Source organism: Nicotiana tomentosiformis, chromosome 2 (genome assembly GCF_000390325.3).
Source record: "Nicotiana tomentosiformis chromosome 2, ASM39032v3, whole genome shotgun sequence".
In the NCBI taxonomy this organism is placed as follows: domain Eukaryota; kingdom Viridiplantae; phylum Streptophyta; class Magnoliopsida; order Solanales; family Solanaceae; genus Nicotiana; species Nicotiana tomentosiformis.
The window spans coordinates 109,242,008-109,259,496 of record NC_090813.1 but is presented as its reverse complement, the minus strand read 5'-3'; the positions used below and the strand labels follow the sequence as shown (position 1 = coordinate 109,259,496).

At 38.0% G+C, this 17,489-nt stretch overlaps 1 protein-coding gene across 1 annotated transcript; it reads right to left on the bottom strand.

Moving 5' to 3' along the window:
- Positions 1–47: 47 nt before the first annotated feature.
- On the bottom strand, positions 48–4,430 carry LOC104110389 (uncharacterized). The gene is made up of 9 exons (XM_009619873.4): positions 3,900–4,430; positions 3,614–3,798; positions 2,717–2,992; positions 2,574–2,632; positions 2,294–2,330; positions 2,127–2,198; positions 1,888–2,038; positions 1,626–1,790; positions 48–755 (listed from the first exon to the last, which is right to left on the bottom strand). The coding sequence occupies exons 1-9, from the start codon at positions 4,086–4,088 to the stop codon at positions 396–398; spliced, it is 1,494 nt and encodes a 497-aa protein (XP_009618168.1). The 5' UTR covers positions 4,089–4,430; the 3' UTR covers positions 48–395.
- Between the last annotated feature and the right edge of the window lie 13,059 nt (positions 4,431–17,489).

Here is a 17,489-nt window from a genome sequence, read left to right as displayed (position 1 = left end):
GAAAGTGATCCAGTAACCTTCAAAGCAATCCAACGAACAGACAGAACTAAAATCAATCAAGATGTAGCGTATACGTCGAGAAGTAGTGTTACAAATCTGCCAATTTAGCAAATATACATGGCCAACACTTAGCCTCGAGTAGCCATCAAGAACTAATCATGCCAAAATTAAATATGTACACGACAAGAACAAATAAATCAAGTACATTTTTGGTAAATATTCTCTATTGTCTGTATAGCTTAACCCCCATTTGTTTGGCGTCTTGCGACTTCAGGGGAAAGAGTATACTGTATACTTCAACTATAATTGTCAAAAGGAAAAATGGCAAACCATGTACATCTTCTTTACATTGCCTGCACAATATCTGTTTTTGGCCAAGTACTTTCTTGGCATCGTTAGGCGGATATAGGTACAATGGAACACGTACCAAAGTTTCTTCCTCTTTCTTGATGAGCTTTTACTATCCATGTCAATACCAGAAGTACCATAATAATCGAAAGTGACAACATAGATGACCATAGTATTCGTGCTGAAATTCGAAATGGCCTGCACTGGTACTGTAAAATGTTGGAAAATGCTTGTTTTACTGTGGAGCACTGAGTTAGGCTCAATAAATCAGGGAATATTTCTATCAAGTCTTGAATAGATTCAGTGTAAGCAAATAACATCATGGATGATGCCTGTGGAATGAATCTCCCTTCACCCAAGCAATTGGCTGTAGAATTTTCTCCATAACATGTCACTCTTGACAGAACCTACAGGCAAACATAAGCATTCTTGATAGAGTTCAAATTTTATATACGATGATGATAGTATAAAAGACACTACTTATTAAGTTACGTTACTACAGGTAATCCTCCATAATTCGTGGGATTCATAACTTGAAAAATAAAATAGGTAAGCTACTATAACATGTTAAGATATACTAATAGTGCAAAATTTATTTACACTAGTAGTGTATATATAAGATCAAATGTTAAAATCCTTTGTAAAGCTATAACCAATAGACAGACTGGTTGTGAAGGCTTCAATAGAAGTAGGAAAATCACGCCACAGTATCTCTACGTGTCTAATCTACATGCGTGTATACAGGATTTTTCACAAGTGTCAATATTTGAAAAAAATTAATAAATGAATAAAAAACTATAATGACAAGTGATGTCATTATTTTATATTTACACTCAATATAGTTTTATTTTGCTTATAATCTATATAGACATATTTAATAAAAGAATTCGACGAAAGGTGTCATATGCTTGGGGCAAGATGTATTCGCTGCTGATCTACGTCACCAAGGAACTCAAAAGTAGAAGAGTAAGGGATGAAAAGGGGGTGCCGTGAGGAAGAAATAAATGAATTTAAATTTTGTGAATTGACTGACAATAACGGTTAACTTTTCATATAGAGCCTATAGTAACGTGACAATAGTAATAACATGTTATAACCGGAATTGAATTGAACTGATGATGTAAAATATTTTCACATTGTTCGTATATATAACTTAAAATTTGAATGAAATAGCATTGTGATACGGTAACAGGAAGCAATTCCCAATTTTTAACTAGATGAGCTGTAAAGATTCTTATTCATGTTCTATAAGTAACTGCTTAAAAGTTAAAACTTACATATTTCAGTTCTCCAATTGGAATAGTATCCTTAGGGCAGAGACCAGGTGTGAAGCTGAAATTAGGTGCACCAGAGAAGGGGTCGCAAATTCCTCTTTTTCCTGAGTTATTTTCCCCCATATCATTTAATCCTAATCCTTGCACTTCTGTCAACTTAGAATTTAGCTGGAAACCAACCAAAAAAAAATAAATAATCTGCCTCAGTAATGCTGAGATAATGCTCGTCTATTGTTTCTACTATAATAGGAGTAGATAACAGTACCTGACTTATGAAATTATGAACAGTGGAGCCAATCTGTACCAATATTTTATCAGAAGTTCCAGCTTCTGCACAGGGAAGTATAAGTTGCAAGCTATTGTTCTTGGGATTCTGTTGAAAGTCCTCTAAAGCTGAGCACGTGTCTTCTGCAAAGCTGCATATATAACATGTGCCAAAATTATATATATTATAATATGAAAAATAAACTTAATTGAAAAGGAGAGAATAGGATGTGTGCTCACGTATGGGAGAAGAAATCAAAGCCAGTCAGCACCCAATTTAGAGTTGTCAAAATCCAGCAGCAAAAGATTATTCTAGTTTAACACAACAAAGATTAACAGCAGTTTAGGATCCCTAATAATATAAAGGTGATTATGTGTCAAATTACGAGTGCCAAAATCTCACTTACATTATAAATCCAAGAGGCCAATGCCAAACGAGCAAAACTGAGCCAAAGCAGCATTCCATTAGTCTAACCATGTCGTGGGTCGATTTAAACGTACGTTAGAAAGAATTAAACAGAAAAAATAGCAAAGATGATAGCAAAAGTAGAAATAGAGTAATAGCTTATATTATTATAACTCACACAAAATCACAACCTCTCTACTTTGACACCCAAACATTGAAGTACATCTGCTTTCAAATATTCTAATGACTAAAAAAATATGCAATGTGTGACAGAATCTCACCTAATGCACTAACCAAAAATACCAAATTGACAGTCACAACAACAATATTTGCAACATACCTGCAAAACAGAGGAATAGGTTAATGAAAGAGATATTAAACATAAGAACGACAATCGCACAGGGAAATTAAAGAAGTGACTTACAGACTTGTAATTGCTTCATTACTTGAATGTCTGGTTTTGTCAACAAACTGTTGAATCATAATAGATCCTCTTCGAAGTCTATGAGTTGTCAAGTTCAACATCTGGTTTGCCACTGAATCATAAGGACTTAAAACAGTTTGCATATTTAGCAAAACCTTTATTACTCTTCTAATGGTTTGACGAGTATCCCCACCAGCATCAAAAATTGTTTGGCGAAGCCTTTCCACTCTATGTTCAAAACCATTGTTTGCAGCCAAAATAACACTGCTTGCAACTCTTCCATACAAAAATAAAGCAGACACATCAATCAGTCTTCTTCTTTTTACTCCTTCTCTAGTAAAATGTAACACGAATGAAATGTTTAGCAATTAATACTTTATCCCCATTTGAGAAGACCAATCGCTTTACTACATATATATAGGTCATTAATCATCATTTTAAGCAGGGGAGAAGAAAGGGATTGTTACACAAATATGCGTTTAATAATGACTCTTAACTTCAATGCATTGATAGCGTTAACTTTCCGTAATAACTGAACTAGTTGCCTGAAAATAAGACAAGACAACTTACTCCAGCATAAATAAGAATAATTAATGAATAGAAAACTTCTAGAGTGGTTTCCATAATGCATACACAACGTTGTTAGCAAGATAAGATGCAAAATATTTGTTTTCTGGCTTTGTAATCAACGTGTCCTTTTACTTATTTACTTAAGAATATGATAGTATTATTTACTACTAAAGTTATTTCCTGAAACAACTTCCTTCTCATCTTAACAAACGTGTGTATATGTGTATTTTCTTTCTAAAATTGTAACAGAGCACAGAATCAGTTCAAAAATAGTTCTCCAACATATTTGATAATCGAAATCCAAAAACCAAGAAATAAGCAGCTTACATGGCAAGAATGGTAAACAGAACAACGAGCAAGAACATCAAAATGTAGGAAGAAGGTGGATAGTCAACAATTGGAGTTGAGTTGCCATGGAAATACTTATATATCATATAACTCCCAAATCCCAATCCAAATAATAACCAAATCCCAGCAATAGCGTATCCGTGGATGCCTGTGAAAGCCGCAGACTATAAATTTCAGGAAAAAACAAATACATATCAGCAGCTTCCCTTGTTAGCAATCAAAACTATGTAGTAACTTTTTTTATTTCATTATAAATAAAACTTACAGCCCAATAGTGCTTGTTGCCAAGATTATAAGTTCCGTTATATAACTTGAACTGATGCAGAGGATCAGGTCTTTTTGAAACTTGATCATGATCAATGAACCCAAACACAATAGATTTTTGGGATACCATATTAGTTGAAATTAATAAAAGAATGAACGGAACAAGAACCATTCCATGTAATTTCGGCATGATATACTATATAATCTTGATTTTGAGGTAGAACATAATTAAGGGGAAGAAAACAAAAGTGGCAAATGGGGCCAAGAATAGAGAAAACATGAAGGTAGTGGAGACAAAAGAAAAGAAAATTCATGCCTTGACTTGCTCATTAAGGTTAGGATAGCTTGTGGCTAGATTTATGCTAAGAAACTTTTGGTTATTCTTCTGTGTACAACAGAGTTGTGGGATTATTCTTCTAAGTCTTGACTCCATCTCTTCTCTGTTCTTCACACACTAATACTACAAATGACTGAACAAAGTGAGAAATGAAAGGAGAGTACCTATAAAAGTATGCGGTATTTACGGCCTTCCTTGAAAATTGCGATAATTTTGACCACCTTTTGGGCTTTTGATCCACTTCTTTCTTTCGACGTAAGCTTTCCTTTTCCCTCATCAGCCGATATTTATGGATGTATTTCCCATCACAAAAGACACAAGCCATCACTTTCTACTTTTTTTACTTTTGTTTTCTTCATTTATCACCTCCTACATTTTTTTTTTTTTTTTTTAAGCACAAATTTGTTAAATAACCAAGCCACCTAGAGTTACACGGGGAAACACTGCATATACAAATCCCAAGTTACACCAGTGGCATATAATAAATTTACTAATTTATTAATCTCACCGTGAACTTTATTGCAACAATATTTGTATACACCTTTAGTAGAGCGGAAGGTTACGAATTCGATCGAATTCATCAGCTTTTGTTTAAATTTTATATTTGTATAAGAAATTTAATAAATATGTACGAATTATTAATTCAGAACTCAATATCTTAAAAGGATTATAATTTTAAACCCATAAAGTTTAAATACTAGCTTCATGTCTAACCTTTAGGAGGTATTTCCCATCACAAAAGACATAAACTATTTTAATTTTTTAATGTTTCCAAGAAAGTTTTTGTAAAGTATCCTAAAGGTGTTTTGAAGGCAATTTCTTTTTCTTTTCCAAACAAATACTTCAAATAGAGTTTCATAGTTTAACGTCCAAAAACTCTGAATCAAAGAAGAATCTTTTATCCTAATTGTTGGAACATGCACAATCATAAGTATTACAAACGTGTAAATTAGACAATAACTTAATTACAGTAATACGTTGATTACAAAGCCAGAAAACAAATATTTTGCATCTTATCTTGCTAACAACGTTGTGTATGCATTGTCGCAAAATACTATTGCATTGTCCTTTAAGAGAAGCAGAATACAGATAAGCCAGACAAGTTACGGGTGAATTAGAGTAGTTAGTTAGATTGCTTGAAGAATTGACAGTTCCTCAAACCTTGGTTGTCCCGGTATTTTGTGATAACCAAGAATTATGTGTTTTATGAACGTACAAAACACATAGAGGTAGCCATTTTGTGATATAATCTCTTGGTTGCATTAACAACTGTTTTTTTTATTTTTTTTATTTCTCTGTTCCGTGTTTATATCAAACAGTAGGTGGCTACTGATTAATAGACTTTTTGAACTTACACAACTTCGATTGAATGTGTGAGTGTGACCGAGTTCTAGACAATGCATGTAGTTCACTCATAAAATGCAGTGTCGTACGTGGAGCTTTAAATTTGATAAATAACAACAAATGCATGTGGCTATCAAATAGATTTACTAATCTTTCACAAAAGTGCCCAGCTGGTCCCTATATGACTTAATTTGGGCTAGCTATTGATGGTTTTGGCTTTGAAGGAAACAAAAAAATAGCTACCTCCACGCGTCGTACCACATATTAAACTATTTAATTTGCAATTAATATACACGTGACACTTGAAAAAGCTAAATGTGGAGAGAATGTCATATTGTTATCGTGTCTAACAGTGTTGTTGCTCTTGATTTTTCCTGACTTCGCATTCGTTTCCAACAGTCAAACAAGGTAAATTAAGTATAAGCGATCACGTACGATATCTTGTTACTAGTAAATTACACCGCGTTTCTGGCAGTTATGAAAGAACTTATTAAATTTATGAACTTTTATTTTATTATTATATTCAAAAATATATTTTAATGACTTTTTAATTTTAATTTTAAAAAAATAGATTTTGTTATAAAATAAAGACTGTAAAGTAAAGAAATTGAAGACAAATATAGAGAGAGATTGATATTATTCAATTTCAAACTAATGTACATAATGAATTGAATTCTCCTCTATTTATAGAAGAAAGGAAGCTGCTGTGTAAGCTGCTATTGCAAGTTGTTGTGTAAGGTGCTACTCTAAGCTGCTTGTAAGTTGCTAATGTATCAGATATAGATAATCTTCTACCAGAGGTAATATTTATCCATAACGGAGTACCGAAAGGATAAACTTCTTCAGGAGGCTTATTTCTAATAGAGTACTAAATAGATAAACATATTTACGGCGGAGTCCCATATGGATAAGCTTCTTCAGGAAGCTTATTTATAACGGAATACTAAATGAACATCCATAATATAATATATTTATAACACTCCCCCTTGGATGTTCATTAAAAGATATTGTACCTCGTTAAAATCTTACTAGGAAAAACCTAGTAGAAAAAATCCTAGTGAAGGAAAAAACCTTACAAGAAAAACCCTATGGGAAAAACCTTAGTAAGGAAGAAAGAGTACAACGCGTATTTCACTCCCCCCTGATGAAAACCTTGTTCCAAATATTTGAGTCTCTGCATTCCAATCTTGTATACCATCTTCTCAAAAGTTGAAGTTGGCAAAGTGAACAAATCCGCTGGATTGTCACTTGAACGGATTTGTTGCACATCGATGTCATCATTTTTCTGAAGATCGTGTGTGTAGAATAATTTTGGTGAAATATGCTTCGTTCTATCTCCTTTTATAAATCATCCCTTTAATTGGGCTATGCATGTAGCATTGTCTTCGTATAATATTGTGGGTTTTTTATCACATTCTAACCCACATTTTTCTCGAATAAAATGAATCACAAATCTCAACCATATGCATTCCCTACTTGCTTCATGAATAACTATCATCTCAGCATGATTTGAAGAAGTAGCAACAATAGATTGCTTTGTGAAGCACCATTATATGACAGTACCTCCACATGTAAACATATACCCGATTTGAAAACGAACTTTATAGGGATCAGATAAATAACTTGTATCTGCACAACCAATATGATATGCACCACCTTTGTTAGCATTAGTAAGATACATAAGTGCACTAATTGCACTGAGATAGAGTATTTCAGGACCAAGGAGTTCCTCATCTTCTTCTAGAGGTCGGAACGGATCCTTATTCACTTCATGTGATCGAACACTCATTTGGTGTACTTAACGGGTGTACTTTGTCCATGTAAAAGCGTTTTAAGACCTTTTCTGTATAGACAGATTGATGGATAAAGACCCCGTCTGCTAAATATTTAATTTGCAGACTAAGACAAAGTTTTTTCCTTTGGCGCTCTTATGGAGTTCTTATGAGATTTATGCCATTAACATAAATAACAAGTATAACAAACTATGATGTTGTTTTCTTTATAAAAATACATGGACAAATGTCATCATTTACATAACCTTCATTTATCAATTCAGTGAGGCGATTATATCACATGCGTCCAGATTGATTTAAACCGTACAAAGATCTTTGTAATCTGATTGAATACATTTCACGATGCTTTGAACTATATGTTTCAGGAATTTTAAATCCTTTAGTGATCTTCATATAGACTTAATCAAATGAGTCATATAGGTTATGACTTGCATTTAGATGGCATGACATCTTCAGGTGTCTGGACTACAGGTCCGATCCTCACAATCTTTTACAATATTGTGAACTATATTGTATCAATATTGTATCAAATATATCGTCGACGATCGTTTTGTATCGGTTCCTAAGTGACATAACTTGTTGAGATCTCATCACTTTCCTTATTTTCAGGTACCTGAACTTCTTCTGGACTTTCATGAAATGTTATGTCGTGGGCTCTTCTTGAGCTCATTTCCTTCTCATTATGATCATTTTGATCATTTGCTCTTATCCTTTTTCAAGGATTGTTAGCTTTGGAACCGATCGGTTTACTACGCTTCAGGCGTACAATAAACTTTATCCTTCAAGGACTTTAATTTTAATAGGAGCATTTGCAGCTGAAATATGATATTTAATTTTGGATCAACAAATGCTTCTGGCATTTGACTTGAATTATCTTCTAAGTGAGGATCATATTAATGATAATTCGATTCATATAGCATATCTTTTAGCTATTTATTCCATCCCTAAATGTTAGAAATACTAACACATATCCCCAATCTTCTTTGAAAAACCTATCTTAGTACATTGTGGTAGAGAAATTAATCATATACCACACATCAAAAGTTATTAGATAGTAAAAATATTTGGTTTCTGATCCTAAACCAATTATGAGGGGAGGACTTATCATATTTTGTTGGTCTGATGCATACACGTGCTACTGTATGCTATTTAGAAAATCTTAGACCAACATATGAGGCTTTATTCTCATAAGCAATAGTTTAGCCATTAATATGAGGTATTCAATGCTAAACTAGCTTGGATATAAACCAGCATCATCAAGATGAACTATCTTGATTTCATAATCTGAAAATTATGCTCTTAATTGAGAAAGGCAATTTCAAATGCCAAACTGTAGGTTGACAATAAATACACATGTAACCATATCATATATGCATCTATAAGTGGTTCACATGATAGGTGAATTGTAACGACCTGGACGGTCATTTTAAGTGTATTGGTCCCGCTCCCCTATTTACTGCTTCTCCCATATCTATTTCTGCTATTGTGACTTGTCGGGAGGTTTCATTTTGATTTTTGGAGTATTTTGGGACACTTAGTCCCTAAATGGAGGTTTAAGTCTCAGGATTTTGACCGTAATCGTAAGTGTGTGAAGACGACTCCGGAATGGAATTCCGTCGGTTCTGTTAGCTCCGTTGGGTAATTTTTGGATATAGGAGCGTGTCCGGACTGTGAATTTGAGGTCTATAGCTAATTTAGGCTTGAAATGGCGAAAGTCGAATTTTTGAGAAGTTTGACTGGGGGTTGACTTTTTGATATCGGGGTCGAATTCTGATTCCGGAAGTTAGAGTAGGTCCGTAATGTTGAATATGATTTGTGTGCAAAATTTGAGGTCAATCGGACGTGGTTTGGTAGGTTTCGGCGTCGTTTGTCGAATTTGAAAGTTTAGAAGTTCTTTAGGCTTGAATCTGGGTGTAATTGGTATTTTGATGTTGTTTTGAGTGATTCGAATGCTCGACTAAGTTCGTATGATATTTTTGGATGTGTTGGTATATTTGGTTGAGGTCTCGGGGGCCTCGGGTGAATTTCGGATGGTTAACGGATCATTTTTGGACTTGGCTTGATAACTGAAATCTGGTTGCAGCAGGTTCTGGTTTCCTTGTACGCAATTGTAGGGATTCATTCGCGATCGCGTAAGCTTATTCGGGGTTGAGGCAAGTTTGTTCTACGCGATCGCAGAGTTAGGAACACGATCGCGTATGTGTGCGAAGTTGTACCTCACGAACGCGCGGCTAAGGTCGCATTCGTGTAGAAGGATTTGAGCAGGAGGGGAGGTGTGGCCAATGCTCTATGTGATCGCGTGAGGCAGGATGCGATCGCGTAGGTATGAGAGGCAGTGATCCGCGATCGCGTGGGTAATTCCGCGATCGCGTAGGGTAAAAATCATGGGGCAGCGATGTAACGACCCAACCAGTCGTTTTGACTTTTAGAACCCCGCTCCCTTAAATAAAATTTCGTGTATATGCTTTAATGATTTATGACTTGTAGGGATGGTTGGTTCGGGATTTAGAAGCGTTTGGGTTGAAATCGGAACACTTGGTTCCTTAAGTTGGCTTTAAAAGGCCAAGTTTGACTTTGATCAATATTTTGAGCAAACGGACTCGGATCAGTATTTTGACAGTTTCGGTAGGTCCGTATCATGATTTGGGACTTGGGCGTATACCCGGAATCAAATTCCGAGGTCTCTAACCCGAGATATAGAATTTTGATGAAACAATTAAAATTTTTAAGTTTAAATAGTGACCGGATGTCGAATTATGTGCAAACGGCCCCGGAATAGAATTTTGATGATTCCAACAGCTCCGTATGGTGATTTTGGACTTAGGAGCATGATCAGAATTTTATTTGGAAGTCCGTAGTGAAATTAGGCTTGAAATGGCTATAACAAGAATTTAAGTTGGGAAGTTTAACCGGGGAGTTGACTTTTTGATACCAGAGTCGGAATACAGTTACAAAATTTTTTATAGCTCCGTTATGTTATTTATGACTTGTGTGCAAAATTTGAGGTCAATCGGAGTTGATTTGATAGGTTTCGACATCGAATGTAGAAGTTGAAAATTTAAAGTTTCATTAAGCTTGAATTGGAGCATAATTCATGGTTTTAACATCGTTTTATGTGATTTGAGGTTTCAAATAAGTTCATATGATGTTGTAGGACTTGTCGGTATATTTGGTTGAGGTCCTGAGGGCCTCGGGTGGATTCCGAGTGGTTAACAGATCGAATTTGGAATTTGAAGAAGAGTTGAGGCAGCTGATATCTGGTGTGATCGCGGTTGTGAAAAATCCATCGCGGGTGCGAAGCCGCGGGTGCGAAAAATCCATCACGGGTGCGAAAAATCCATCGCGGGTGCGAAGCCGCAGGTGCGAAAAATTCATCGCGGGTGCAAAGCCGCAGGTGCGAAAATTCTATCGCGGGTGCGAAGCCACATGTGCAAAAAATTTATTGCGGGTGCGAAGCCGCAGGTGCGAAAAATTCATCGCGGGTGCGAAGCCGCATGTGCGAAAAATCCATCGCGGGTGCGAAGCCGTAGGTGCGAAAAATTTTGCCGCGGGCGTGATTATCGCTCGGCAGTGAGTGTTTAAAGCGGGGATTTGAGCATTTTTGCTTATTTCTTCATTCTTGGACGATCTTGGGAGCTGTTTGAGAGGAGCAGTCACCTAGCAACTTGGAGGTAAGTTAATTCACACCTATTGCAAGTTAAATACATGGTTTATATATAGATTTAGACATGAAAATTTATAAAAATTTGGAGTTTTGAAGAAAAACTTAGAAATTGGTATTTTTGATTTTTCACCACGTAAATGGTTATGGAATTGGATGGAAATTATATATTTGAGTTCTTGAGATTATGGGTAACGATTCCCTCCGAAAATTTTCGAAATCCGGGCATGTGGGCCCGGGGTGAATTTTAGGAATTTTACCATTTTGGATAAGGTAATTTATTTAATAGATAAATTTCGAATCATTTAGCATATATTAATTATTTGTATAATATTTGGATAGTTTCGGATTTTTCGGCGTCGAATCGAGAATTCAACGCGACGTGGTAATCAGAAAGTGGACTTTGAGACGAGGTAAGTCTCTTGTCTAATCTTGTGAGGGGTAAAATTACCCCATAGGGATTATTAAATAATTATTGCTAATTGCGAGGGCTACGTACGTACGAGGTGATGAGAGTTCGTGTATAGCTACTATTAATACTAAAGTCCGGGTAGTTTAGGATTCAAAGCATGAATTACTTGTGTAAATTATATTCTTTATTAATTAAATTATTTGATGTGTATATTGTGAATTGTTATGAAAGGTAGTAAAAGATAAAATTTCATATGCTTAATTTGTGTTTAGATTAAATAAATTGCTAAATAAAATTCTTCATCCTCTCGAATTTATCTTATAATAAACATACTCTCATTCTCGGAGGTACATAAGAAAAATGTCCTCCTTTCTTGTGGAGCGGGCTGAACGCCTCGGCAGGATAGATGCATCTATGGATCGTGTCGCACGTCCCTCGACAGTGTACACGACACTCTGGATCGGGCCGAACGACCTCGACAAAAATTGTGCTTAATAATAATAATTACACGATACCTTAATAGTTTATTTCAGCTTGTGAAGCTAATTGATAAATTGGAGAATCCTTGAAATTTAATGAATTATTATTCCTGCTTGTTAAGGAATTAATTATTATTCCTGTAAATGAGATTAATTGATAAATTGGAGATTATTTTAATTGAAGGAATTTAATTAATATATTGAGAATTGTTGCATTTGAAGGAATTTGATTATTTCTGCTGGTTAAATAAATTATTATAAATTCTGTGAATCATGCTGATTTAGATATTCTAGTTTTATTTCAATTATTATTATTGACCCATAGTGAGTGTCAAAGTCGGCTATCTCGTCTCTACCACTTCGAGATTAGGCTTGATACTTATTGCGTACACGTTGTTTTCGTACTCATACTGCACTTGCTGCACATTTTATTGTGCAGATACATATATGTATAACGGTCTTGTGGGCGCAGAGGTGTGGTTAATAATTGTGGGGATATAGGTGAGCTGCATTCTATATTACGATCCGCAGCTAATAGAATCTCCTTCAGAGTTATTATATTTTCCTGTCTAATTTATATTCCGGACAGATGCTGTATTTTATTTTTAATTCTCTAGTAAATGCTCATGCACTTGTGACACCGGGGTTTGGGAATGGTTGTGAATTATTTAGAAATTTAGTTGCTAAAAATATTTATCATTTACTCTATGAGTTTTATCTTTACAATTTCATTGAATAAGTTTTTATTTCAAAAATACTAAAATGGGTAATTAAGTTAATTGATTATGGTTGGCTTGCCTGACAGTGGTGTCCGGCGCCATCACGGCCTTTTTAGATTTTGAGTCTTGACAAGCGAAGTTGTTCTTAACGATCGCGAGGCTATTTCCCCGATCGCGATTAAGGAAATGTCTGGGCAGTATTAAAGTTTCCAAAAATGGGGGTTTTGCCATTTTATCAAAAACTTGAGTTAGGAGCACGGAATTGGTGATTCTTGAAGGGATTTTCGTGGAGTTGATTCGGGTAAGTGATTCTTACTTGGTTGTGGTTAAATCCCATGATTTCATCTTTAATTTTATCATCTAATTTGTGATTTGGGTGAGAAATTGGGGGAAAAGAGGGAGAACTCTTGAGTTGGGATTTTGAGGTTTTTAATGGGATTTTGTTATTGGATTTGAGTAAATTTGGTATGGTTAGACTCATGAGTGAATGAGATTTCGGGTTTTGTGACTTTTGTCGGATTTCGAGATGTGGGCTCAGGAGCCGGGTTCGGGCCAATTTCTGATTTTTGGCTATAATTTAGTACTTTTCTTGTGGAATTGATCCCTTTAGCCTATATTGATTGTATTGTTCTACTTGTGGCTAGATTCGGGACGTTTGGAGACCGATTTGTGAGGCAAAGGCATTTTGGAGTAGAGATTTGCTCGGTTTGAGGTAAGTAACAGTCTTAAATCTGGTTTTAAGGGTATGAAACCCCGAGAATTGGTATAATGTGATATTTGGAGGTGACGCACATGCTAGGTGACGGGCGTGCGAGCGTGCACCGTGAGGGATTGTGACTTGGTCCGTCCCGTGAGACTGTAAAGTCGAATAGCCATTGTTATTACTAGTTTTTCCTTGTCTTTGAGCAATTGACTGCCTTTCATGTTAGAAACCATGCTTAGGCCATATGATATCATTGTTGGGACACGCAGCGGTCGTATACTTGTTGAATTGACTGCTAATTGATGTCTCGTTCTCAGTCACAGTCTTATTGTGTGTTATATCTCTGTTTCCTCTCTTTTATTGTTGATACTTGTTGTATTCTCTGTTTGGGCTGGTTATTATGATATTCTGTGAGCCTGAGGGGCTGGAGAGATTAGTGACTGAGATAGGGCCTGAGTACCGAGCTGCGAGCTGTGAGGTATATGTATCAGGTTGCACGCCACAACAAGCCTTCGGGCATATATATATATATATATATATATATATATATATATATATATATATATATATATATATATATATATATATATATATATATATTTTGGATCGGGTTGCACGCCGCAACAATATTGGGTCGGGCTACGCGCTGCAATAATATAGCGCTTGGGCCGAAGGAGCCCCTCCGGAGTCTGCACACCCCCAGTGAGCGCAGGTACCTATTGAGAGTGTGTATTGAGGGTTGAGAGCCGAGAGTATGAGCTGTTGAGATGAGTTGAGTGATTGCTGCCTTGAGAGGCTGTACTTGATTTTATTTATTGTTGCACTTAGTTGTTATCTGTTGTTGTGGTGAAATTTCTGGAAGATTCATATCTGTTTTGCTTGAGCTCGAACTGATTTGACTTACACTACCGGAATTGAAAGCATGTTCACTCTCTACTGAAAACTTTTGAAATGAACTGTATTTTTATAGTTTGTTACTGTTTCTCAGTTCCTTATTTAATTCTGTTACTTGCTGAGTTGGTTGTACTCATGCTACACCCTGCAATTCATGTGCAGCTCCAGGTGTGTACGGTTCTGGCAGTCGCTGAGTTCGTGCGCGGGCTGATTATCGGAGACTTACGAGGTAGCTGCCGGCGTTCGCAATCCTTATTTCTCCTTTCTTATTATCTTTTCTCTCTTGTATTGGCATTTGGCACATAATGTAGTAGACTATGTTTCTAGATTGGTTGTTATATGCTTGTGACTTAGTGACACCCCGATGTCGGGCTATTTTTCCACACTTATGTTTTAATTGAGTTTTACCCCATTTTATGAAAAACTCCGGTTATTTTAAATGTCTTAATTCATTTTTGTTAAAATTTGAAAGTGTTTTGGAAAGGTCAGCTTGCCTAGTACCACGATAGGCGCCATCACGACGGGTTAGGTTTTGGGTATTGACAAGTTGGTATCAGCGCCTAGGTTGTATAGGGTCACAAGTCATGAGAAGGTTTAGTAGATTCTTGCGGATCGGTACGGAGACGTCTGTACTTATCTTCAAAAGGCTGCCGAACCCTTAGGAAACTTCACATTCTTGAATTCTTGTCGAGTGAATCTATTGATTCTAGTAACTAAACATCTGTTGTTTTAATCTCTTACAGATGGTGAGGACTCGTACTATCGGGCAGGATGGACAGCCACCGGTACCACTAGCCAGGGCCGCGAGAGGCCGAGGTCGCGATAAATGTTGCAGTAGGGGCAGAGGTGCAGCCCGTACATCAGCTGGGGAAGTACCTGCAGATCCACCAGTTGCCCCAAATAAGAACCGGATTCTCGTTGTTGATGCACCATCTCAGGCACCACCTGTGCCTATTGTGATTCCAGGCCTTCAGGAGGCCTTAACTCAGATTCTGACCGCGTGTACCAGTCTTGCTTAGGCGATCTCTATTCCGGCCGCAAAACTACTTCTCAGGCCGGGGGAGGTGCTCAGACTCCCGCTGCCCGCACACCAGAGCAGGTGGTACAGGGATTTCAGACACCGGAGGCACCCCTAGCCTAGCCGGTTGCAGCTGTTCAGGACTATGTGGTTCCTGCTATGCATGAGGATGAGCAGGGTAGATTGGAGAGGTTTGGGAGACTCCAGCCTCCATCTTTCAGTGGTGCAGAGGGAGAGGATGCACATGGTTTCTTGGACAGGTGTCAGAGGATACTCCATACGACAGGTATTCTGGAGACCAGTGGGGTCTCGTTCACTACCTTTCAGTTCTCTAGGGCTGCATTCAGTTGGTGGGAGGCTTACGAGAGGCGTAGGCCGGTCGGCGCAACGCCCCTTACCTGACAGCAGTTCTCCGTTATCTTTCTGGAGAAGTTCATGCCTCAGTCCCGTAGAGAGGAGCTGCGCAGATAGTTTGAGCAGCTTCGTCAGGGTGGTATGTTTGTGACGCAATTGAGATGCAATTCTTGGAGTTGGCCCGTCATGCTATCTGGTTGGTTCCCACAGACAGGGAGAGGATCATGAGGTTTATAGATGGCCTCACTTATCAGTTGTGATTACTTATGACCAGAGAGAGAGTGTCTGGTGCTACTTTTGATGAGGTTGTCGACATTGATCGTCATATTGAGATGGTTCGCAGTCAGGAGAGGGTTGAGAGGGAGGCCAAGAGGCCTCTTGAACAGGGAGGATTTAGCGGTGCCCCTTCTGGGGGTCAGCTCGAGTATGGTAGAGGCCGTCCTTTCAGACATGCTCATACGGCTCGTCCAGGTCACCGTGGTGCATCATCTGGCCATGGTTCTCACAGTTATCAGCAGGGCCGTTCATCTCTCGGTGCCCTCCCAGCGCAAAGCTCATCTCGTGCTCCATCAGGTCAGGGTTCGCCATCTCGGTGCTCGGGGCTCCCTTCAGTCCCCTGCACCAGCACCGAGGAGTTGTTATGAGTGTGGGGAGTTTGGTCACATGAGGAGAGAGTGTCCCCATATAGTGGAAGGTCCAGTTCCGCAAAGGATCCAGTCTATGTCATCAGCACCAGCCCCTCCACCACCCGCTCAGCCAGCCCAAGGAGGAGCCCAGTCATCTAGGGGTCACCGGAGAGGGGGAGCCCGATCAGGGGGTGGCCAGGCCCGTTTCTATGCTCTTCTTGCCAGACCAGATGCTATTTCTTCGGATGCTGTGATTACATGTATTGTCTCAGTTTGCCATAGAGATGCCTCTGTATTATTTGACCCTGGTTCCACTTATTCATATATGTCCTCGTATTTCGTTCATTATCTGGATATTCCCTGTAAGTCTCTAGTTTCATCTGTTCATGTATCCACTCCTGTGGGCGATACTATTATTGTAGACCGCGTATATCGGTCATGTGTGGTGACCATTGGGGGTCTGGAGACCAGAGTGGATCTTTTGCTGCTCAGTATGGTCAATTTCGATGTGATATTGGGTATGGATTGGTTGTCCCCATGTCATGCTGTTCTAGATTGTCACGCTAAGACTGTGACATTTGCCGAGAGTTGAGTGAAGCGGTTCTACAGACTATGTTCCCAGTAGAGTGATTTCATACTTGAAGGCTCGGCGGATGGTTGAGAAGGGTTGTGAGGGATGTTAGTGCAGAGGCCCCTACTATTGATTCTGTTCCGGTGGTGCAATATTTCCCAGAGGTGTTTCCTGCGGACCTGCCGGGCATGCCGCCCGACAGGTATATTGATTTCGGTATTGATTTGGTGCCGGGCACTCAGCCCATTTCTATTCCACCGTACCGTATGGCACCGGCTGAGTTGAAGGAATTGAATGAGCAACTTCAGGAACTCCTTGATAAGGGGTTTATTTGGCCTAGCGTGTCACCTTGGGGTATACCAGTTCTATTTGTGAAGAAGAAGGATGGTACTATGAGAATATGCATTAATTACAGACAGTTGAACAAGATCACAATCAAGAACAAGTATCCTTTGTCGCATATTGATGATTTGTTTGACCAGCTTCAGGGAGAGATAGTGTTCTCCAAGATTGATTTGAGGTCAGGGTATCACCAGCTGAAGATTCAGGACTCAGATATTCTTAAGACAGCTTTCAGGACCCGATATGGTCATTATGAGTTCCTTGTGATGTCTTTTGGGTTGACCTATGCCCCAACAACGTTCATGCATCTGATGAACAATGTGTTTCAGCCGTATTTG